Genomic DNA, 24,203 nt, shown 5'->3' on the forward strand with positions numbered 1-24,203 from the left:
TCGAGCGTTCGACAAATTCAAGCACGATTGCGAGAAGAACTTATCTCTATCTTATAGGATGGACTACTCGCGCCTCAGAAGGGACGAAGACGAGGAGTTCGTCTACGACAAAACAAGACCGCCCACCCAACCACAAGCCAGTGGTTATCGCTCAAACGCGACTCTCCTCTCCAGCCTGGCCCTCACCATCTCCATAATAACCGGCATCTTCACCTTGATAGCGTATACAAACGGCCAACGCGGTCGCACCCCCCAATCACCAGAAACCCTCTTCCGCTGCGGCACCTCCGCCGCCGAAGCCAAAGCAGCAGGATGCCATTTCGACCTGATGTCCTTCTCCTGGCTCCCGTCCGCCTGCTACAACGAGGACCTGACGAACGACTTCCTCAACTACACAGACTGGAAATGGTCGCTCGACATCGAGGGGAGCCACCTCGTTCCGAAGGAGAATGTCCAGCAGGGGGACTTTGAGTATCTCTTCACAAGCTACGAGTATCATGTCGTGCACTGCGTGTTTATGTGGAAGAAGACGCACCAGGCGATTCTGGACGGCACCTTTGATCACCTTGATGGGTATATTGCAGGACTGGGACATACAGGGCACTGTGGGGAGATGTTGCTTGATCGGACGACAGACTTGCAGGCCTGGGGAACGCCAGGGTGGACGAAGTTTCCAGCGTGTGGGAAGGGAGTGCTTAACCTGGAGCATGGGTGGTATCGGATGCATAATGGGGAGAAGGCGTGGGGGATGCCGGGTGCTGGGGGGCATCATCACTGATCTGCTTAGTCGCTAGGTTGCAGTAATATCATTTGTCTGCAGGTGGCCAGGGATGTCAAGTAATAGTAGTATTGTCTGCAATAAAACGAGGACAGAGATTAGACTATGCAGTACCATTTGTAATAGGCTCAGGCATGCTGACTACCACCTTCAGAGCGCCATGTATAGAGGATACCTCGAACGCTTCGTAGGCGTCCAAACAAACATGCGTTGGATGTAATCATGCAGGGGTATTGATTGGGGAGTATAGTACCATGCATTAAAAGCCAGACTTACAGATGTAGTACTTATCGAGCACAATAGGCAGCGATAGCCGACGAAATCCTATGGATAACAATTCGAGACTTGGTCAGGATGCAAAGCTCGTCGCCCTCGGTTGATTGTATGCTGGGATTCAGTTGTCCTTCAATGATAGGATCCGTGGAGGAAGTCTCATTTGATAAACATAATATTCATAAGATATCCCAGTGTATTAAAAATTAATACTGGTTCTGAAACTATTCTAGTACGGCTGCTAGTCCGTTAAGACTGCCAAACAGCATTGACCTGAGGCGCCACAGGACATCCGGCTGGAACCGTATACACCCTATTGCTTCCACCCTCCCAAGTCACAGAGTTATCAGGCTCAATCTTGTAGAACTTGTACTCGATGGTAACACCCGGCGCAAGCCCCTTGACTGTGGCAAACCAAAGATTCTCACTGGAGGTGTAGAGACCGGCATTCAGACTATAGCCAGCGCTCGAGTTCCAGTTGCCGAGAGCGCTAGCATTACCGGTCATGTACACATTCTCGCCCCAGTAGGTGTTCTCGATCAACCAGAAAGTAACGGGAACGGTCACAGCGGGGACGCAATGAGCGGTGGACGTATGGAAGGGAGGCGCCACAGCGCTGTAGGTGCCTGTTATGGTAGTTGTGCTGCAGGTAGTAGGAACTGTATTCGCAGATGACGAGCCCCAGGAGCCCGGCATAATGGAGAGGCGGCGCTGAAGGGCAGAGAGGAATGCTGCAAAGGACCAGGTGAGATCATTGGCCGAGAGAGGAACGCCGGTGTTGCGGTCATACTGCTCAGCCAAGGAGCCGTTGCTTGGGGTGTATTGCTCGACAAGGAAGACAAAGTTATCAGCGTAGGTGCGGATGTACTCGGTCAGGGATTTGTAGGTGGGGTCGTTGGACTTGTAAGTGCCTGGCTTGACAGTCGACGAGAAGTCCCGGAAGAACGCGAGGGAGGTTTGGGTGACGGTCAGATAACCTTGTTGCTGCCACTGGTGGAGGGCATCGTACAACTGCTCAGCTGCCGCAAGGGTTGCAAGGTACCTTTATTTATCAGAAACATGCGCGTAATAATTGACAAGATTGGTTTGACTTACCATGGGTTCCCTCCCTGATAAACATCCTCAGGGTAACGGCCCACATTTGCAGCCTTTCCAGGACCAAGACCGGCGTTGATACCATAGATGGAGCGGAAAGCGTCCACGTAGACCTTATGATTTGCCAAAGCTTTAGATGAGCAGGGTTGGAAGGTCGAATCATCGCAACCAGCCGCAGGGTCAAAGGTATGGATGCTGGTCAGGACCGAGTTGAGATCGATGCCTGAGCGCCCATTATTAACGTTAATGTTCGAGACAATGGCGCTTCCGTTCCAGTAACTCTGCAGAAAGCAGAGGATCTGTGGAGCGACCGAGTCGTACACAGCATGAGACTTCCCCAGAGCCTGAGCTACCGCACTGCCTTCAACCATAGCTCGGTGCTGAACGGCGGTCGTAAAGAAGGAAGAGCCGTCGACTTCTTCCCAGAGATCGAATCCGGTGTGATTCCAATACTGAGCGACATAGGCGAGATCGTTGGCGACAACAGGCCAGATGAGGTTGGAAGCCACAGATTGTTTCCCTTGCTGGATTAGATGGCGCATGTAGGTCAACATGGCAATGGCGCGAAGAGCAGGACCATCGCGCTGGGGACGGCCCCATCCACCAGAGTATGGGTTGAAATTGACCTCAAACTTGGGCTCACCGAGGCCAGACCCATCAGAAAGACTGCCAGATGGGTTGGACACGTTCTGCAAGACTGCCTGGGAAGAGATATAGTCCTGAATGTGACTTTCAAGGGTGTCGAAATTGACCCCGAGGAATTTGTTGCCCTCAACAAAGAGATCCACGAGCCCTTTGGAAGTCAATGCCGCGTCACGCGTCCATGTGAAGAAATCTAGAGAAGGGAGTAGATCGAGTCAGCTTGTTCCTATCAAGGGTTTCTCTGGCTGGCACATACAATCGGGATTCTCTGTATTAGGGCTCGCAATGAGTAATCCGGCCGCGGTGCCTGGTGCATTACTGCCAGTGTTCCCAAGGGCTTTGAGGATGCTCTCGTAGGAGAACAGTCCCTCCTTGACCAGGTAGGAATTCGCAGCTTCAGAGGAACGTTCTGCAAGTTCATTGGCAGGGGAAGCAGTAGCCAGGTGTCCGAGGACACTGGCTATGCCTACAGCAATGCTGGAAAAACGCATGGTATTTGATCTGCGAGACAGGTAGCACAGTAAATTTCTCGCGAGTTAAGAGAATTGTGTGGGGAGGTTCCCTTTATATTTTACTTTCATCAGGTGGCTTAAGATTCTAGCGCCATCACTAGGTCCAAATGTTGATCTCAGTGAATTATTCCATAAAGTGGATGATCTTGTTCTCTGTATATACGCTAAAAGAAGGCTAAGAGGAAGGCTGGCATTCCAACCACAGAGGATTCACTTGATACCAAGATATTAACGACGGTGGCTAGAAGGGTTCTTAGTGGTCAGGGGGACAACTGTATGCTAGCCACACAGCATGCGATTTAATACTGCAGAGTGCCAATGCGCGGGGAGAGCTGAAGTTTATTTAAATACATTCTCTGGGGAACTGGAGAACCCATTGTCTTAATAGCTGATTTGTCTGCTTGGCCGAGGTTTTGCTACTAGTGCCGGGGCCGGACATTTATCGCTAATTATACAAATGTCTTAGTTACCAAATCACCTGGCGCGATGTTATTCCCACCTTTTTCCTCAGCGAGAACAAGTACTAGGAAATTGATCGTCATTGTCCATATCCAATCTGTATCTTATTTGTCCTCCCACTCTTTCCTCGCGATTCCGTCAATGCTCTTCGATTCCTCTCTTAGTGGTGTTAAGGCAATATTCTACCATCATGTTTAGCCTTTTGTTGCGTCCCTGCTGTGTTGCCCCTACTACTACTATCCCTACTAGCTAGAGATGGTTGTCTGGACGCCTTTTTGGCTAAGTGGTTGGACGTATGACACCTTTTGTCCAACCATCGCCTGGCGTGAGCAAGTTGCAACTCCCAGCATCTCACAGATTTGACAACCATTTCATTGGCCCGAATGAATACAGGAATGTTGAAAGAGCGTGTCTGAACTGTCGCTTACAGGCAGCGACAGTTTGTAAAAGAGTTTGACAACGCATGGATTTTCTATTGCGCATCCTGCTGGAATCCGCTGTACAGGAGCCTTCTGATACCTGACGTGGACAGTTTGAATTCATCACTTGCTGCTTGTGAGTTGGGATCAGTAAAGAGAGAGAAAAATTCTTCTGAGGCTGTGGCTGACTGTTCCCAGTAGAGATCCTTGCTAAACACACCACATGTTGTTACTCTTTTGACTGGACGACAAGACATCAATGGGGAAAACATCCACACCTCTGAAGATACCCGTATTCGACTCTCGTCATTGTCATATTGGCATTTGTTGGATCATCCTCTACCCTTTCCTTTGCGACTAAAGTCGGTTTTTATCCAGCAAAACAACTCATGGCTCTGGGAGGTGATACTCATAAGGACAACCAGCCCACGGAATTTCCATCAAATTTCGACTCAAAAGGCCTACTATGTTAGATTGATATCTTCCAATTACACCTCCAAAGCCAGACACTTATTCCCAGCCGTGGCCTGCGCAATGCCAAACGCAACACGAGCCCGCGGGCTATCAACCAGTTTTATTCTGGGCAATAGAGTTGTCTCCAATCTAGACCAAGGCAACAACCCACATTCGTCAGCTGTTCAGCTATTCTGGAGAATTGTGGTCCTCCTCGTTCTTTTCCATAAATAAAAAGACGCTTAAGCATTATTGATGCGGAGAGACAGAACCGTCTAGAAAGGCGTGGTAGAGTAGCTCAGTGTAGTTGAGCGGACAGATTCCTGTTCAAAACAGAGAATACCTAACACATTTCGAATTTCGGTCGTGGAGTAGCAGCCAGGCCAAGACTGTCCTTGCATCAAACGACATCTAACGGAATATGCTGGGGAGGCTCGTCAATAATCAGCGTCATCCCAGGCTGCACGACTCCTCCCTTCTTCACTGTAGCCATGACACCCGCCAACCGCCTGACAATGTGACGATCTTCATCAAGAACCAAGAACCGGTCCTTCAATCCAGCCTGGAACTTGTCAATTTGAGGACAGGGGTTTCTCAAGCCCGTGAGGGCAATAACGGCCTCGTTGCCCGCAGCCACGCCATCTCCAACAAAACGAATCTCCGTCCCTGCACCGAGACTCAAGAGATCCACTCCCTCAGTGGTGATATTCTGCCCTAGTGCACCGGGCCTCAGAAGCTGCGTCTTCATCTCCTCAGTTGGCAATGTTGCGCATATATCCCGCAGCACCTCCATTGGCATAAGGTGTACTTGGCGAAGGTTTGCCGGTGGAGGCTTGATGTGGAGGTGTGAGCGGTGTTGAACGGTCTCGCCGGCGTGGCAGTCCCCTTCCACCCCGAGATTGGCGATAAGTTTGACGGAAGAGACGGCGCTCTTGGAGAAATTATGCGAGGGTGAGGTCGTCACGGAGAGGACGTGGGGTGGCTTTGATTGAGGGGCTGCCATGGTTGAGCTATGGAAGCCGACGCGATGCTTTGCACAGACCTTCCTGAAGCCACTTGATGCCCTTGTTGATCGTAGATTCAACCGATCCGGCCTAAATCTATCTTCTTGAGAAAATTTATGTAGTGGGGAAGGGAGTAGAATAAGGGCAGCAGGATGACATGACTCACACAAGAACATGTGACGATGGACCTTGCTATTGGCTGTCTGTCCTCTAACGGCCTTCAACAGCCACGAGGATGTGGTCCCTTGACGGTTTCACAGTATCTTGACTTCTTTTAATGGATTTGAGATCAATGACCCGTTGTACTCAACCATGGTTGACCTGCACAATTGCCGAATGCTTAAATAGTAGCGTTGTCGCAGGGTCCACCAACCGTGTTGTAAGTCCTGCCCAGTGGTATCGAGGGCTCATCGTCCAGAGGGATGTCTATCTGGCCGACTGATGCTATCGCTCGGTGTCCGGCCCATCTTCGATTAGGTGAATTTGGCCTTTTATTTAACGTGACAGTTCACCGGGAAGGGAAACTCTGGGGCCCCTGTCTCTCATGTTTGCCAGCTGCTTCCTGTTATTGCTGCTGAGAATATGACACCCGACTCGCCAGTATCGATATACCCATTGTCCGCAATCGAACGTGCATGGATATTAGGATGGGTCAGATATGTTACGGATTAACTCGATCCCAGCCCACAAGCAGTCTATGTCCAACTTAGCGGTTTCCCTCTAGTTCCGGCCTGTAGAGCACTAGTCGACGATGCTATTCATATCATTCCGGCCATAATATCTATATATGGATCCTCATTTGCTTAAGCCTCTCTGTAGTCCAATTAGTAGACTGTATGATTGGACGCCTAGACTACCTTACCCATCGACCAAGCCTCGCAAAGGCCTAACCTAGTTTGCATTGGATCGGCGACACAGCCATGATCTGCGTTGATTCGATACTTGGGAGGCCTAAAAGAGTTCCGACATCCAACCATAGCTAAGAGATTTCAGTTCGTATACTTTGTACTGAGACAGCAAGTAGGCTGAGCTATCTAATCCTGTTAAGCCACTGCTTTGGAAATCTATCAAGAAGAAGTATAAAAGAACATTAATCCCCCGAGTTGAAGAGCATCAATGTCAAACAATCCAGTTTAACTGTCTATCAATCTATCCTTTCTCACTTTATAAACCCTTCCCATATCATACAAAATGAAGGCCACTGCCATCTGCTCTCTTCTCCTGGCTGTCGGCTCTGCTATAGCTGCCCCTGCTAAACGGACTGAGCAAGCCATTACTATCAGCGGCCTCAGTGCCTTTCAAACCAACCAGCAGGGATATATCACCTTCACCCTGAAAGACCCCAACTACGACGACTCCACCGGCGCTAATGTAATCTGGTATATTTATCTACCCTCTTGATTCGATCTGTAATCTAACAAACATGGCCAGGCGTCGTCCCGGAAGCCCCGTTGCCGGCGCTCGCACCAGCGACGGTGCCTACTATGTGAATTTCCCAGGTGGCGTGAACGACATTGCGGTCTTTACTCTGGGGGTGCAGCGGGTCAAGGGCACCGAAGCAGTCTCTGTCACTCTCAATGACAATGGAAATGGCAGTGCCCCGGGCACCAAGTGGTCGTGCACCTCGACCAATGACTCCGTTGAGGGGATACTTGAGAAGTGTACCTACGATGGCGACATCACTTTGACTCCTTTCGATTCCTGAGCTTCACTGGCTTGTGATAGTGTCTTTCATTCTGTCTGTGTAGTATGGGTGCATCATAGAAGTTATCTTAGACAATGTATTTGCTTTGCATTCACAAGTCCTAGAATTCATGAAAGCGTGGATCGTTGCCTCTATGCTATTAGACTGAACGGGGCGGTTTCAAACTAGAAGCCTCCCTTCTATCATTTGGGTTTCCTTTTTCAGGCGTCCTGCAAATTTCTTCAAGGGTATTCTGTAATGTCCTTTACTCAGACCCGTGTTCATCTTAAGCTTTCTGTAGCGATCGGCCGAATTACGTTTAGGATTAGGCGTGCCATTGAGCTGAGCTTCGCCGGGAGACCCCAATGAAAGTCCAGTAACTCGTGAAATATTTATAGGATAACACAGCAGAATCAGGTTTTATGACTGGAGTTATGAACTTGGCATCAGAGCTTGGGCACATAGTCCATGTGGGAGAACCTGACAGAGCATAATTACCATCCTCGCTCCAATTTGAGGCACATATTAAAAGACTTCCATCGAAAGCACTTGACTCTTTATCTGTCATGATGAAGTCTTTAAGGTTAACTCTGCTTCCTTCATTTGCTTTTCTCAGTTCGTCTTATGCACTACCATCCCACACGACACGCTCTATGGTAAACGACTGGGCAGCTGTGAGCAATCCGCCATCGTATGCGTCACTAAAATTCTTCGACTGACGCACAATTAGATTGAATCATCTCTGGATCTCCAGTGGACTCCTTGCTTCGACAACGAAAAAACAAAAACTTCGATGCAGAACAAATTTTTGAAATTTCTTGCCCAAATCAATGTCTTTCAACCCCAAAATTTGCCTAATTTCTTGTGACAATGACTGCCTTTAATTGATCCTAATTTTATAGGGTCTTAATTACCATGTTATTATTAAAGCCAGGGTGGCTGCCCCTGATGGCCTCCTACAGTGATGAAAAGGGGCCACAGAAAACTCTATATAATTATATCCTAGACCTTCATCATGATATAAGCATCTATTTAAACTATCTAAAGGTTTATAATTAAGGAATCCTAAAGCCTCTTATTAAGCTAATTACTAATATATATACTATTATTAAGGAGGTCCTTAAAAACCCCTTAGGTAATGATTAGAGGAAGGTAGTTACTAACCTCTATAAGATTACTCTTAATATTAAGAAGAATACCACCTCTACCTAGTATATTCTAACTACTTAATCTATTCCTATATCTGCTAAGGTTTAGTTATATATAGCTACTACTATAGAGGCACCCCCCCTAGGTTATATAATCTCCTCTTATAGCTTCTTAAGTAGTCCTAGGGCTACCCCCTTAGAACTAAGTAAGGACTATAAGGTTATTATTAAACTACTAGATACTAATATAGTAAGTATATTCTAGTGCCTAAAGATAGTAAAGATAAAGAATAGAGCTAAGAAGGCCTATATAAAGGCCTTAAAGGAGACTATAGTAGCTATCCTTATATCTATTAAATTTATAGCTACCTACTAGCTTAAGTTAGGTAACTTAAGCCTTAGCCTATAGACTACTTAGTAAGTAGAGATTATATACTACTACCCTAGCTAGGCTAAATTATTCTACTAGGGGGCTATCATCCACCTGCTAACCTAGGGCATGGTAGTTTATAATATCTAGGTTAAATTAATTAGTAATCTAGCAGACCCTAAGGAGGCTAAGTAAGTTACTAACTAGTTACTAGCTAAGAACTAGTTCTCCTAGGGAGAAGCTAAGATTATTTATATTACCTAGCTTATAAACTAGCCTGCTAATAAGAAGTCCTCTACCCTAGTAATTAAGTTTTTAACCCCCTAAGCTGCTAATAAAGCTATTAATAAGGGAACTATCTAGGATTCTATTATTTTAACTATAATCTTATATAACTAGTCTGCTTATATCTACTAGTGTTTTAACTATCAGCAATATGGCTATATAGGAAATATCTATTCTAATAAAACTATTTATAGCCTCTACATAGGCAGCTATAAGACCTATAACTGCCTACTATAGCAGGCTGCTGCTAGCTAGAAGCTATGAAAGTATACTAATTACAGGGACACACACCCTGCCTAGTCTAAAGAGTATAAGAAGTATATAAAGGAGGTAAATAAGGTATAGGTAGCATCCTACTACTACTAGTAATATTACTATATTCTACTATACCTATAAGACTTCTAAAGGGAGTCTAAGAGTAGTAACTTAGATTCTACTACTATACTAAGTACCTCTATCCTAGCATCCACCCCTATAGATATAGATGCCCTAATAGAGGGCTCCCTAATATAAATTAAGGGCCCTGAGGGAATAAAGGGATCTAAAAATACTAAGGGCTTTACTATAGTAAAAAAGGCTACTAGACTATCTAAGGGGTCTAAGAAAGTAAGATTAGAGCTATCTTATAAGTAGCCACCCTGTGGCTAGGTGCCTACCTTAATATTATCACTAATATCTATACTAGACTAGAATATTAATAATATCTTATTTACCCCTCTAGCATCTTACCCTAAGGCATTATCTATATCCATAAAGAAGAAGGCCCTGACTAATTAAACTAGCTCTACTAATTAAACTAGCTCTACTACCTCCCACTATTCTGCTTGCATTATGAACTACCTAAATAATATTAATCTACTAGATCTAGCTAATAAAGATGACATCTACCCCCTAAAACTACTATAGAACTAACAAACTGCTGCTATGCATGGGACCTACCTTAATATATATTAAGATAGCACTACTACTAATAATAAGAATAACTATACTAAGCTCTCTAAAGCCCCTAAGAGTGACTAGCAGCCTAGCTTAGTCTTATAAGATAAGAATACTAACACTAATTCAAGCACCTAGACTAAAAAGAAGAAGCAGAAGTAGGGTATAGATACCCCTATATAACTAGAGAAGGACCCCTAGGTTAACTTCTCTATAGGGATACTCTAGTTTACTAGTAGCTATTAAAAGAATATATAGAACACCCCACACCATGCTTTCTATAGATAGAATATTCTAAATACTATAATATAATATACACTATTCTAAGAATATAATAATAGCTTAGTTTTTATATAACCTAGAGGTCCTAAGGATAGATATTATTACTATCTAGGAACCCTAGGATAACCTATTCTAAGATACTACCTATTATCCTACTTAAGTAACTCACTAGCTACTCTACCCTAAGATAATAGAAACTAGTAGCTATACCTAAGTCTACCTTTATATCTCCTACTAGATAGACTCTACTAAATAGAAGTATATAGCCTACTTATAGGACTACTAGGAGCTTAAGCTATATTATAATACTAGAATACTCTACCTATATAATATCTATAACCCACACCTGGATACTAACACCTAAACTAATACCCTTAACCTTCTAGAGCAAGCTATTAATTAATAAGATAGCTACCTACTCTTAGGAGATTTTAACCTCTACTACCTAGCCTAGGGTAGTGACCATGTCTACTATACTAACCCCAGGTCTAATAAACTACTAGAACTAACTAATACCTAGCTCCTAGACCTATGAATAGAGCTAGGTGTAGTAACCTAAGATAAGTAAGGCTACTAATTAACTATTAATCTAATATTTAGATTTATAGACCTAATAGCCTATCTTATAGCCTGTGAGGTGGCCCCTAATATCTATATAGACTTTAACCACCTACTAATTTATCTACTTCTTAATATCTTAATACTGCTACTGCAGGCCCTAAAGCACTGTAATTAGAAGGCTATAGATACCTAGAAGCTTTATAAATTCATTACTAAAAATATTAACCCCTATAGATAGTGCAGGGACCTTAAAACCCCTAATTAGATTAAGGATACTACTAACTACCTTCTTAAGACTATCTAGTAAGCTATTACCTAATCTACACTATGGGCCTGCCTATCTAAATAGGCCAACCCTAACTAGATACCTAAATACACTAAGATGGTTAAACTAGCCTGCCTCTACTAATAAATCTATACTAACACACATACTAAAGATAACTAGATTATATATATAAAGGCATGTAACTAGAAAGGAAAGGTTATCTCCTAATCCCTGTAGTACAGCTATTATAAATAGGTATAGCAGATAGTTAATTAAGGCCCCCAGGGCATATAGTGCATCACTAAGTAGGCCTGGAGCTGCTAGGGAAGTAGCTAGATAGATATCATCCCTACCCTCTACTATAGAGATTATATTATAGAGATAGCTAAGTAGAAAGCTAATCTACTCTAAGAGACCTTCTTCCCTATACCCCTAGCTACTAATCTCTTAGATATTAAAGGAAGAATATATAATTAATTATAGGATATTATCTTCCCTAAGATTAATAACTAAGAGATTACTAAAGCTATTAGATAAGCACCTCCTAATAAGGCACCTAGACCTAATGCCATCCCTAATAAGATCTAGTATGCCCTAACTATAGTCCTAGCCTTTATCTAAGCACTAAAAATCCTTTTTAATACCTATATCTATATTAGATATAATCTATAATACTTCTAGGTATTAATAATAGTTATCCTGTATAAAACCACACCCTAAGACTTCTGCCTTCTAAAATCATACTACCCTATTACCCTGCTTAATATTCTTAGTAAGGTCCTAGAGTTAATCATCATACTCTATATCTCCTAGGTACTAGAGGAATATAGCTTACTCCTAAAAGGCTACCTAGGCAGCTAGAAGGGCATCTCTATTAACTATACTATCTAACTAATTCTTAATATAATCTACTGCACCTAGGGGTCTAGCTAGAAGGTTAGTATACTACTACTAGATATCTCTAGCACCTTTAATAATGTCTCCTTCTAGTGTCTTCTATATAACCTCTAAACTATATAACTAGGTTAGATTACTAACTAGCTATAGTCCTTCCTATTAGATTACTCTATATAATTATAGCTACCTAGGTTCCTAAGTAACCTATTTACTATCTATATAGGAATCCCATAAGGAAGCCTGCTCTTACTAATCCTATTTCTAATTTTTAACACCCTATTAATTTAAACACTGGTACATCAGCTTAGTAATATAAAGATAATATCTATTAGCTAGATAGATGACTCCTATACTCTTACTACTAGCTAGAGTTTTACTTAAAATATCACAGTCCTAGAGAAATACCTAGAAAAGGTAGATTACTAGGCTATAGAGCACACCACTAAATTCACCCCTAATAAATTTAAGTTAATTTACTTTACTAACCTAAAAGAACTAGAACCTACCTATAAGCTAACCCTAATAGGCCCTACTAATATCTAGGAGCTATATAAATATAAGGGCTATAATTAAATATCTATCTATTATAGGTAAATAACTATCTAACCCACTGAGTTAGCTAGATACCTTAGCATCTAGCTTAATAAAACTCTCTTATTTAGTACTTATTGCACTAAAGCACTTAACTATATAAATAGTAGCCTAGAAGTACTATAAAGCATCACTAGGTTAACCTAGGGTGCTTTACTAGAGGTCATGCATATAATCTATTATAGTGTGGTTATCCTATAGCTCCTATATAGAGTTGCTATATAGTTTAGCCCTACTAGTAGGTTAATTCTAGCTATAGATTAGAATAAGATTATTAATAAATTCACTAAGATCTAGAAGTATATAGCTATCCTAATTAGTGGTGCCTTTTAAGGGACTACTATAGCTATACTTAATATAGAACTATATTTATAGCTAATTTACCTATAGATATAGTAAATTATTAAGGAAACTGCTATTTAAATCTAAATAGGACTATGCTTTATATACCTATAAGGAATTATAGGGAAACTATAACTAACTAAGGAAATACTATAGAGTAGCCTTACCCTACTAGAAGTACTTAGGAAGAGAGATAGCCTATTAGCCCCTACTACCCTAAAGTACCTTAAGGAGTAGGAATTATAGAAAGTATATATATTCTCTCTATAGGAGCTGCCCCTCTATTATATAATTAGGGACTATAAAGCTGCACTAAAGACCTATAATAAGATATATAAAGAGATGGATGACTAGCACCTAGTCATCTATATAGATAGTAGTAGCTATTAAGGCTATATAGGTGCCTCAGCTATCTGCCTCTATAAGTAATAAATCTATTAGAACCATCTAGGTGCAGAAATAAATTTAACTATATATATAGTAGAGCTAGATGGAATCTATATAGTAATAGATACTACTATAAATCTAAACTACCTATCTACTAGCTACTACTTACTCACCCTCTTTACTAATAGCTAGGCTATTATCTAGGTAATATAGAACCTGTGCCACCCCTCTAGTTAGTATATTCTAGATATAATATATAGAAGTATATAGGCCCTAGGGGCATATAGGCTATCTCTAGAGAATATAAAGATATACTAGATCCTAGCCTATATAGGCATGGTAGGGAATAAAGCTATAGATAAGATAGTAAAGAAGGTAGCTATATAAGGGGATAAGATTTAAATAAGCTTAATAGGGTAATCTAATTAGCTAGAATAACTAATTATCTAGCTTACCATAGTAGCTAAATAAGCTATCCACTAGCAAACCCAGTAGTACTAGAAGAAATAGTAGAAGATAGAGAAAGGGGCTAAGCTAATATAATAGCTAATTAAGGCCCCTTATAAGAATAATCTAGGCCTATATAAAGGCCTGCCAAAGCTATATATATTAATTATTATCTAGATATAGACCTTATAGATTAGTCTATAATACTTCCTTTTTAAGATTAAGGCCTCTAACTTAGACTAGTATAACTATAAAGAGGGATCTTAGACCCCTAGATATATTCTTCTATAGTGTCTATTATATATGGAGGCCTATAGGAAGATAATTACTAAGCTATATAATATAGAGGGACTCTAGGGGAAACTATTAGACTATAATATACTTATATCTAACCTATAGGTAATCTGCTACATTACTAAATTTATATACTAAATAGGCCTACTTAGCTAATTCCACCACACAGATATAGACAAGCAGGACTATAAATAAGGAAGCCTCTTATAAGGCTCTAGGATAGATATAGAAGATAATAGTTAGATAGACTAAGCAGCTATCTAGGAGGGGTCCTCCTAGGCACAGAATTATACTATGCTTAGAATAACTACATGAAATAGAGTAGGATAGGTGTTTGATGCATACTAAGATAGCATAGGGGAGACATATAGTCTAGTGATAGGCTACTTTAGCTGTGTATTCTGCTTTTAATGTAGCTATATACTAATTTCCTATGTCTTTTCTATATTTGTGGGTTTCTAGGGCTTCAGGTATTTAGATACTAGATTCCTACTTCATTTAGTGAAGCGCCTGTATAGCTAATCACTTCAATAGATAGGCTACATCAGGTTAATAGAATCTTGATTGATTGATTGATTGATTGCTTCGACAACTTCACATGTGCACGGCTCCAGGTTCCCTTGGATTACGGGGATCCATCACGGGGAACTACAGCGATTGCCTTCATTAAACTCGCTGCTACAAATGTGACACAAAACACACAGAATCTGCTAATTAACCAAGGTGGTCCTGGAGGGCCTGGTGTTGAGCTCGTACTCCAGGGAGGAGCCAGTCTGGCTGAGGCTCTCGCATGGCAGCATAACATTGTCGGTTTCGACCCCCGAGGTGTCGGGCAAAGCGGTCCTGTCGTGGACTGCTGGCCGAATCACCCAGAGAAACGCGCGCCCAGTTTGAAAATTTTCTACCCAGAGGTCTCTCACGCTTCGTCAACGGCCCTGGACACACAGTACTACTCCGCTGAAATTTTTGGCACGGCATGTACCGAAAACGCGGGAGGACCCAATGGGAACGCTCGACCACCTCGATGAATCCGGCGTCGATCATGCGCTGCTTGGACTCGTCGACAATGCGAAGGCTCTTGCCGAATCGATCACCACTTTCCAGGCTAGTTTTGCCCCATTTCTCGTAGACGGTTCCAATGTGACTTCCGTCGTCTGATGTAGGCACAACTCCCATCTCGACTTGTTCGATATACCCGCCTGGGACTAGGTGTCTTCCACCACCTTCATTAGCACACTAGACCACTCCAGAATCGGCGACGGCGTACTTCAGAGCCTGTTGGTAAAACCTATCCCAGTCGGCCACGGAACCATACAACCCCCGCACATGAATGTAGTCAAACGGCTCCCGGTACATCCACTCGTCACAGCAATCGTCAACCTCGAAGCTCAGGTTCGGCGGTACCATCCACGGCTGGATGGGCGAGAGATCAGTCCCGATGACCGTGGCTTCGGGATACATATCCGCAAACTCAACGGCCCAGGCCCCCGTCCCCGTCCCGACATCCAGAACTCGTTTCGGATTCTGTAATGGAGCGAGGTGCAACTCGCCGTGGAGAAGGAGACTGTACAAAAAGTGGCAGATATCCATCGCATCTATCGCCTTTTCATCGTTCGACCCCCAGTACGCACCGGCGTGGTAGGCGTGGTACCGTCGCCCATTTTCGTAGATGTAATCAAAGACACTGCTGCGGAGGGACGTTACTTCCGAGTCTGTCGCTGTGTAAGTTGAAGCCCAGTCATCGCCCGAGTCGACGGTGATGGTTTCTGCCTCGGCGGTCATTTTCGCGGGGGGGTTTGGCGGACAAAGGATGGGATGACAGGGGAGGTCGCCCCTTATATGCGGGACATTATCATCTGACGCACTACAAGTCCGAACAGGGACCTGTAGCGGCGTCTTGTCGGCGTGCAATTGCTGGAGCAAGGAATAAATCGAGTGGCCAATCATGGCATTGCCGAGATGTCCCCGATTCGCCGTTGTTGAACCGTTGAACCGCCATGACAGTGGGGTTTATGGCGCATTAAGCGTTGGATGGTGTCGTCCATTGCACTCTAGGTATACGCCGTGTACAAATGGCCACCTTGCCTAGAAAGTTTGAAGCCTGTCTCCCATTCGGTTGCTCCATACTTTATGTTCGTACCGAATACGTCAAGTTCCTATGTGCTAGAATCCTTAAACAAATCTGACATTTTACTGGTGTCTCGAATGAAACAGCCAAGCAGACGACGCAGGCTAGTCGGTTCTAGACGAATCTGGCCACCGTAATTCCCGGCACGAGCTCAATTGGCTCTTATTTATCATCTCAAATGGAGTGTCGCATTTCCTACGGATGAGGGGCAAGAGAACGGGCAGTGCCGACATCAATCCTATGTCAGTCATCATCTTTTACTCAACTTTCCCAACAGATGCTAGCGTGGTATCATGCTCAAAATAAGAAGTCAGTTATCAATCTCTCATCAGACTATAATTGTTGACAGTCTTCCAAGAATATCTACACCTACAACCCATCTACCCTTAAAATTTCCATAATGACGAACACCAAACTGCGCCAAATACCAAGCTGTGCTGTGTCCAATCTCGGTATCTGATATGGCTATTCGATACAATCATTCAGGAAGGAACGTAGAGGAGGTTTGGCAGGAGATCTCTAACATGGTTTCAATTGGGATAGAAAGAATGCAAACATCTTGCAACCGAATGGCGAAGGAAGCTATATGTGAATCTCGACGAAATGGATATTGATACTAAAAGGAGCACCGGCTATGTCTAGCAGGCATCCAATCCAACGTCTATCAGTCTACCCAGAATAGAGGCCCTCTTCTCACATCGCTGTTGGCCATTCCTGTCCTTGAACGCATTCCTATTATCTTTCACCGAGTCCCTGTTTTAATGACACAGATCCAGGCACATCCTCATAACCCTTATCATCTGTGCTATATCTGGAAACTCCTCGACAGTTCTTGCATCAATTTCGGGATTAGGCACATTCTCACGTCGGTCGCAATTGTCTGTCCACCGAAACCAGAGTCGTTGAATAGTTAATTACATGGGATGTGGGAACACAAATAACATCGCGCTGGTCGCTTTCTATAATTAGGCCCCCCGCGGCGGACTGGCGTCGATCACGGAGAGTCGGGAACCCGAACGGGTAAAGCTCGTCAAGGTCTATTTAGAGTATAAAATCAGGAATTGCTTTGAACTTAACGGGGTTTTTCTCCCCTCATGTTCTCTGCGAGTCTCCGAGCCTCTTCAACCTCCAAATGTCGCTCCCCATACGAACGCTGGGCAAAGATGGCCCTCCCGTCTCTGCCATCGGTCTTGGTTTTGGGAGCATTGGCGGATTCTACGGACCAGCTGGTACCATCGACGAGAGAGTCGCCCTTTTGGAGCACGCACATGCCAAAGGATTGCGCTTTTGGGATATGGCCGGCATCTACGGTGACAGCGAGGACGTCGTGGGCGAATGGATCAGACGATCCGGCAAGCGCAACGACGTCTTCCTGGCCACGAAGTTTGGGCTTCAGAGACAGCCTAGTGGAAGGCACACTTTCCGGTCTGATCCCGAGTATGTCAAGGCTGCATGTGCACAAAGCCTGCGGAGACTCGGCGTCGACACCATTGATGTTTACTACTGCCACAGAGTGGACGGAGTCACGCCAATTGAAAAGACCGTTGAAGCTATGGTGGAGCTGAAGAAGTAGGTCATCCAGCCTCGACATTGACCTAATATAAAATAAGCGAGGTTTAACTTTATATCCAGCCAAGGGAAAATTCGCTATCTTGGTCTATCGGACGTCTCAGCAGCCACGTTACGTCGCGCGCATGCCGTGCACCCTATTACCGCCTTACAGGTGGAATATAGCCTGTTTACATTAGACATCGAATCCCCAGCGTCGGAGATCCTCAAGACCTGTCGCGAACTAGGCGTGGCTATTGTGGCTTTTAGCCCGATTGGACGGGGTATACTCACAGGGCAATTTCAATCTAGGGCAGATATCCCCGAAGGCGACTTACGCCGCATGTACCCCAAGTACGCGGAGGAAAACTTCCCGGAAATCTTGAAACTGGTGGACACATTGAAGGATGTGGCCAATGCTCATGGAAGTACCCCTGCACAGGTAGCTCTTGCGTGGCTGCTGGCGACAGGACCAGATATCATCCCAATTCCGGGTACGAAATCCGCCGCTAGAATGGACGAAAACGCGGCGGCTGCACTGTTGCAGTTGAGCGACCAAGAAGTGCAAGAAATTAGAACTCTGGCGGAGAAGGTGAAGATCGAAGGTACTAAGTATCCTGCCGCGTAAGTAATTACTCTTCCTATGTTTGGCTCTATAGAGTGCTGACCGGTCGTATAGGGTGATGGCTACTCTCTTCTCAGACACGCCGCCGCTGGAACAATGAGTAGTGGATGCGAAAAGGGAAGAAGTCGGTTTTTCAAGAGTCTCCAATTTAAATTTGCCTTAGCCAGCAGTCTCAGGAATACTAAGCAGGAGTTTATAGTCCGAAAGAAAATGAAGCTGAACCCTGAAATGGCAAGACATCCGGCGGGCAGGTCGTGTTCGCTGCAGGAAGCTGACCATTGAGGTACATCTGAACATTCTTCAAATAGCACGATGAAATACTGGCAATGGCAGTATGCTGGTAAAGAGTCCATTAGCGTTCTAGCCCTGCAGGATGGTCGATTAACTTACGCCAACTGATGCCTGGGTCAAAACGACCGATCCAGGGAAGACCGACGACATTTTGTATGCACTGTAACATGGTCAGATTGGGCTATTTCACAGTCCAATAGCTAGATACTCACCCTCTCTTGGGAGCAACGGGATCAGTCTCGGTTGTGACACATAAGATGGGGAACGAAGTCTGTCGAGTTTCCAAGATGGAGCCTAGTCGAGGTTAGAACTGACTCCAGAGTCAAAGCTGCTGCACCAGAAATACCTGGAAGCCGTCCGGACTTTGGCGGTTTTGCATCAAAAGATCTGCATGAGATTCCATTCGCGTTGTTGGGCCACACCTCCCCAAAGAAACGACTTTGCAAGGTCAGTGTGTCGACATAGTTTCGATAATCCGTCAGGTTCTCGAACTTGTGCCCAGCATAACCATCCACGCATTTGATCAACGTGTTCACATCCGTCGTCCCGTTCTTTCCACTGCCGTTATTGCACGGGTTTGCGGGTAAGAAGCCATCCGTGGCTGCTCTGACATATGCCGAAGTGCTGCCTCGTTCCAAACCCGACAGTACATCGGCTAGTACTGGAAAATTCGACAGCGGAGCATACGTCGCAATGAGAATGTACTCTTTCAAATCCGAATACGTGGCGAGCAAAGGGATATCGCAAGCGTCCGAGCTCGGAATAGGCACGGGATGGTATTTCAGCTTGGCCAGTAGCCCGTTCAAGCGGCCGGTGATGTTTTGAACAGATGGGCCCCAGTATGAACAATTTGTAGGGCCGCCCTGGAAGCAGTATTCGCTGAACGAGTCGAGGGCTTTATCCGCGTCGTAGAGATTGGTTCTCCAGCCCAGATCATAGTAGTCCGCTGCGTCAACCACACCATCGAGAACCATCCTGCCCACATGGTCAGGGTACAGAGACGCGAATGTGGCGCCCAACACCGTCCCGTAGCTCACGGCAAGGTATGAAATCTTGGACTCATTCACCGGCTTTCCAGCTAGCTTCTGCTCTGCGTTGATGTAGGTGAATAGGTCATGAGCCACGGCAGGCGTACCGACGAACGAGGCAACGATACAAACTACCGATTGGGCCGTGGCCGAAGGATAAGCACCTGAAGACGCTGGGGAAATACTTTCGGTCGGTGATCGACGAGAGTATGGAGATGTGGGTGATGTACTTGTGGACCAATGTGCTGGGAGTGAGTGCTTGCCACCCTCAATCCTCTTCCAAGGTACTAACTCGTTCTCAGTTTTCTAGAGCCGAGGTTGAAATGACAATCGCCGAGATGAGAAAGGCAATCCGCGATCCCAGCATCCACGGTTATATCCATGTCTCGGTGGTGAATGGTCGCAAACCGGACAAGTAGCATTTGAACCGCAGTCAACAACTCAGATTGCGAACTGAATCTTGTCATATCTGTATACATATGAGAAGGTGCCATCGTGGAACGATCTCAATCAATATGAGCACCTAGACCCTATTTAATCCACGTTGATGACAATCTCTCCCTCCCCAACCGGCCGTTCAAAGCCACTCAGATACCGTTCCAACACATCCTCTGTTAGATAGAATGCCGAGTCTCCATCTTTCTCAATCAATGCATTCCTAGCTGCTACTCTTCGCCGAATCTCCGTTGGATCCGCGTCCAGGTAAACCAGCACCCAGCGCCCACCCGCGTCGGAGATGAGCGCTTTCCACACATCACGAACTTCGCGGAATGCGAAAGAGAAATCGAGGACGACGTTCGAATTGCCATGTTCGAGAATGTGGACAAGTTGCTGCTTTAGAGCTTCTTCCGCCTCGTTTAGATACTTCTCGTAGAGTTCCTTGGGGTAGTCCACGTTGTAAAGGCCATGATGGGAATAGACATATGTGTCAATGGAGAGACGAGTGAAAGATGGATAGGTGGAGCAGACCGATTTCGCGAGAGTAGTCTTTCCAGATCCTATTAAGTCAGCAGATGCATCGATGGTGATGGATTGACATACATACCTGCCACTGCGCATGTCATCAGGACAACTGGGCGAGGATCCGAAGAGGTGCGTTGAATGGCAGGACCAAGTCGAGTTATGGAATCCGTCAGACGACTCATGATGCCAATGTGAATTCAGCAGAGGACCGTATACAAGTTGCTCCGCAAATTTGCAGATCAGTAGAGGTTAAATAATTAAGTGTATGACTCAGTTCTCACTAATTAAGTATATGACTCATTTCGACAACGGAACCAGTAGACCATTTCATATCCACATCGACGTATGTAGATCTGTGATGTATTGACCATTATACTGGGGCTTATCGAAAAGAAAAACCAAATACTAAACTACCTGCTCTTGTTTAGGACATCGGCAAACTTCGTCTCCAGATGGTTCTCCAACATCCGTTTATGGCCATCAGAAATCTTCCTGGCGTCCGTCAGCGTTTTCGCGTACTTGTCGATCAACTCGTCCAGACTCTCTTCCTCTCCCCAATCCTTCTGTGCTGCTTCTTTGGCCGCAACGGCCTCCTTCCATAGCGACTCCATCTCCTCAGTCCATCCAAGGGCATCCGCCAGTTTGCGCACCCCATCATCGCAATCGCCCAAGATGCACACATCTTCCGCCCGCTTCCCAAAGTCTCCTGCCGTCTCGCGATTCACCAGCACCCGTGGAACACCTTCACAAGCCAAACGCGGCAGTCTCGAGCACGGAGCAACCTTTAGGCTCGTCCCCATGACAAGCATCATGTCCGCCTCGGATACTTTCTTCTCTTTTTCATCGAATTCCGCAGGGAGAGACTGTCCGAAGAACACCACGTCAGGCTTTACAGCTCCTCCGCAGTCAGGGACCTGACAATACGGGACAGTGCCTGTATTGATGGCTTGTTTCATCAAGTCATCCGGATAGGGAGTCTCGCACTTCCAGCAGCGCTGGGTCCGCCAGCTCCCGTGCGTATTGAGGATCTTGTCCTCTGGGACACCGGCATCCCGCTCCAAGCCGTCTATGTTTTGTGTAAACACAAAATGGAGAAGATTCTTCTTCGCTAGAAGAGCGAGAAAAGCATGGGTGATGGTCGGTCTGAGGTTGTGAGGATGCCTGGCACGCGCGATGGCGTAGAACGGCTCGGGGGTGTGCCTGAAGTAGTTGATGGAGAAGATGGCTTCGGGATAGGGCAGTCTAAGGGGTTTGAGCCGGTCATAAATGCCAGTCTCGGGCGATCTGAAGTCGGGGATGCCGGCTGCGGTGGAGATGCCCGCCCCAACAAGCACAACGATCCGGTGCACCTGGCCGCTTTTGATGAGGTTGGTGATGTTTTCAATATCTGTCATTTTGTCACTGCGAAATGTCTCAGAATATTGAAGATGGTCTTTAGGGGAAATTGTTTAGGGGGTGCTGCGTTCTTATGCTTTGCAATTGCAGGCAGCTGTCAGCCTTCCATGATAATCGATCACCACGGCAACCCGCGTCTGGACATCTGACATTTCGACATTAGCCAACAGATCATCATCTGTAGAGCTCTAGGGCAGAATATGAAACTCTTATAAGGCCATCATACTTCTCTCATTTCTCGCACGATTGACTGCTCGATGAAGATTCCTTGTTGAACGCTGTCCCTGTGACAGCTCTTTCCACTCCGTTTCCCTGCGTCTATCTCAACATTTCTGGGGATTATCGAGATTTTACAGTAAGTATATCAGATGACTCGTAGATCCGCGTTCTTAAACCATTCCGCTTGATCATAGCGTCCAGTTAATGGTGGATACAAAGAGATGAACTATCATCTCTTCCCATGAGATTCTACCATCTTCTACCATCTTATCAAGTTATAAGCCTGGTTTCTCTGGTAAGCAGGCATCTGTGTCAGAACCGGCGTTACGCTTCGTCGACTCTCTAATAAGTGCCTCGTAATTTGATAATTTTAGATACTAGTCGCTATTTAAGCGCTGCTGCTATGACTGCAATGTCCACTTCCCAGATAAAAGTCCAGCGCTTAGTACAGCTGCTTTCCCGTTAGGATAAACGGCCCCTGCTGTGCGATCGATAAATCAAACGGAGACCCCAATGATATCTGCCTGACTAACAGGCTTTGCCTGGCCTAGGTCCCCCCGTATACCGGTCTCGTCCGGTTAAATGGGTGCACAGATCCTACGTGGGAGGGTAATGACTGGCCAAGCATCTGTCCTAAATGTGCGCGGTTCAAGCGTCCTCGATATCCCGTTCGGTGATGGACTGCTGATACAATTCCCTTGCCAAAAGCAATCCAAGGAAGTTGCGGGATTCATGTCCTGCCGCGTTCTGAGATCAGCAATGACCACTGGTGCTGCAGGGCCAATGGCTCCAATTGTTGCGACAATGCATTCAAGCTGCAAATGGGCAAGCTGGTGCTCTTGAATACCTCGTCGGCTGTCCCTACTCCTCCTGGCACCGCAACCACTACCACTGTCTTGATAACACAACATGCAACTGCCACGGCAGATGCTTTGAGTGATTCGGACTGCACAGATTCGAAAGCAATGGTAGTTGGCGTTAGCACTGGTGTTGGACTAGGCGCATGTCTCATAACATTATTAGGAGCCATGTGGTCCTAAAGACAGAGGCACCAGCAAAAGCTACAAGAGAAATAATAATTCACAGTAAACTGTGTCTTAAATACTTAACTATATGCTATTCCTGCTAGTGCTATTATACCTGTGGCAGAGCTTCCCTTAACTAAAGCTCCAAGAGTGTTTAAGATAGGGGCAGGATGGTGATCTTAATTAGTCTATATCAAGTGAGATTGTTTCTTAAATAAGCTGTTTATATGTATATCTAACAGGCTTTCTGTATATAACATTGCAGGATGATATTACCTAGTAGGGGTCTCTAAACCAGCTTTATTAGGAAAGCTAAGAAAAACCAAGTATAGTTAAGTGGCTCCTGAGCCTGTTCCTGCTTAGTCTGCTAGAGTTCCATCCAGCATTGGCATTGACCATGTGAGCCTTCCCTCTTCCTACTAGATCACAAAGCCTAGGCCTACTCTCTATATTTCTCTTCCCTTTCTATTTGTATATCCAGTTGTATTTGGGAACCACCGGTGCAACACAAAGCTAAGAGGAAGGAATGATAGATTCTAATGTGGTAGGATTGAGGTGTTGGGAACTGACAGGTCAGCTAGATCATGGGGCTTCCCCATAGCGAGACGTGGATTCAAAACAAACTGTTGCCTTCCCACCCGCCCCTCCCTTTAATCGCGCAGCTGACCGCCAAAAGTCGTATATATGACACGCCCGGCATGTTAACTAGCACTATGTTGTCATCCAGATCAGAAGAAAGTTTCTATTAGGTCTCTTGGCAAGTTAGGAAGAGATTATTCTCTCCCCTAGCTTCTGGTTACAGAGAGCATGATCCTATTCCATAACAGTGAAGAAATGGCCTCTTTGGTTGGATCATG

At 45.1% G+C, this 24,203-nt stretch overlaps 8 protein-coding genes across 8 annotated transcripts; 3 read left to right on the forward strand and 5 right to left on the reverse strand.

Annotated features, from left to right (window-relative positions):
* Positions 1-58: 58 nt before the first annotated feature.
* Positions 59-778, forward strand: Aspvir_009589 (uncharacterized protein; the record flags this gene model as incomplete). The annotated part of the gene is made up of 1 exon (XM_043272728.1): positions 59-778. The coding sequence occupies one exon, from the start codon at positions 59-61 to the stop codon at positions 776-778; it is 720 nt and encodes a 239-aa protein (XP_043128663.1).
* A 522-nt stretch (positions 779-1,300) lies between these two features.
* Positions 1,301-3,279, reverse strand: Aspvir_009590 (putative glucan 1,4-alpha-glucosidase; the record flags this gene model as incomplete). Its single annotated transcript, XM_043272729.1, has 3 exons — positions 1,301-2,093; positions 2,147-2,981; positions 3,045-3,279. 3 exons carry the CDS (start codon positions 3,277-3,279, stop codon positions 1,301-1,303), a joined length of 1,863 nt encoding a protein of 620 aa, XP_043128664.1.
* A 1,752-nt stretch (positions 3,280-5,031) lies between these two features.
* Aspvir_009591 (MOSC domain-containing protein) lies at positions 5,032-5,634 on the reverse strand (the record flags this gene model as incomplete). The annotated part of the gene is made up of 1 exon (XM_043272730.1): positions 5,032-5,634. One exon carries the CDS (start codon positions 5,632-5,634, stop codon positions 5,032-5,034), a length of 603 nt encoding a protein of 200 aa, XP_043128665.1.
* Positions 5,635-6,826: 1,192 nt separating this feature from the next.
* Positions 6,827-7,340, forward strand: Aspvir_009592 (uncharacterized protein; the record flags this gene model as incomplete). Its single annotated transcript, XM_043272731.1, has 2 exons — positions 6,827-7,014; positions 7,067-7,340. 2 exons carry the CDS (start codon positions 6,827-6,829, stop codon positions 7,338-7,340), a joined length of 462 nt encoding a protein of 153 aa, XP_043128666.1.
* A 7,498-nt stretch (positions 7,341-14,838) lies between these two features.
* On the reverse strand, positions 14,839-15,906 carry Aspvir_009593 (class I SAM-dependent methyltransferase; the record flags this gene model as incomplete). The annotated part of the gene is made up of 2 exons (XM_043272732.1): positions 14,839-15,337; positions 15,392-15,906. 2 exons carry the CDS (start codon positions 15,904-15,906, stop codon positions 14,839-14,841), a joined length of 1,014 nt encoding a protein of 337 aa, XP_043128667.1.
* A 1,478-nt stretch (positions 15,907-17,384) lies between these two features.
* Positions 17,385-18,525, forward strand: Aspvir_009594 (uncharacterized protein; the record flags this gene model as incomplete). Its single annotated transcript, XM_043272733.1, has 3 exons — positions 17,385-17,821; positions 17,885-18,424; positions 18,480-18,525. The coding sequence occupies 3 exons, from the start codon at positions 17,385-17,387 to the stop codon at positions 18,523-18,525; spliced, it is 1,023 nt and encodes a 340-aa protein (XP_043128668.1).
* Positions 18,526-18,618: 93 nt separating this feature from the next.
* Aspvir_009595 (uncharacterized protein) lies at positions 18,619-20,889 on the reverse strand (the record flags this gene model as incomplete). Its single annotated transcript, XM_043272734.1, has 6 exons — positions 18,619-18,762; positions 18,816-18,876; positions 18,929-19,010; positions 19,063-20,050; positions 20,288-20,742; positions 20,790-20,889. 6 exons carry the CDS (start codon positions 20,887-20,889, stop codon positions 18,619-18,621), a joined length of 1,830 nt encoding a protein of 609 aa, XP_043128669.1.
* A 228-nt stretch (positions 20,890-21,117) lies between these two features.
* On the reverse strand, positions 21,118-22,101 carry Aspvir_009596 (uncharacterized protein; the record flags this gene model as incomplete). The annotated part of the gene is made up of 1 exon (XM_043272735.1): positions 21,118-22,101. One exon carries the CDS (start codon positions 22,099-22,101, stop codon positions 21,118-21,120), a length of 984 nt encoding a protein of 327 aa, XP_043128670.1.
* Positions 22,102-24,203: the final 2,102 nt, after the last annotated feature.

The sequence above is a fragment of the Aspergillus viridinutans genome (genome assembly GCF_018404265.1).
Source record: "Aspergillus viridinutans IFM 47045 DNA, scaffold_8, whole genome shotgun sequence".
Classification (NCBI taxonomy): Eukaryota; Fungi; Ascomycota; class Eurotiomycetes; order Eurotiales; family Aspergillaceae; genus Aspergillus; species Aspergillus viridinutans.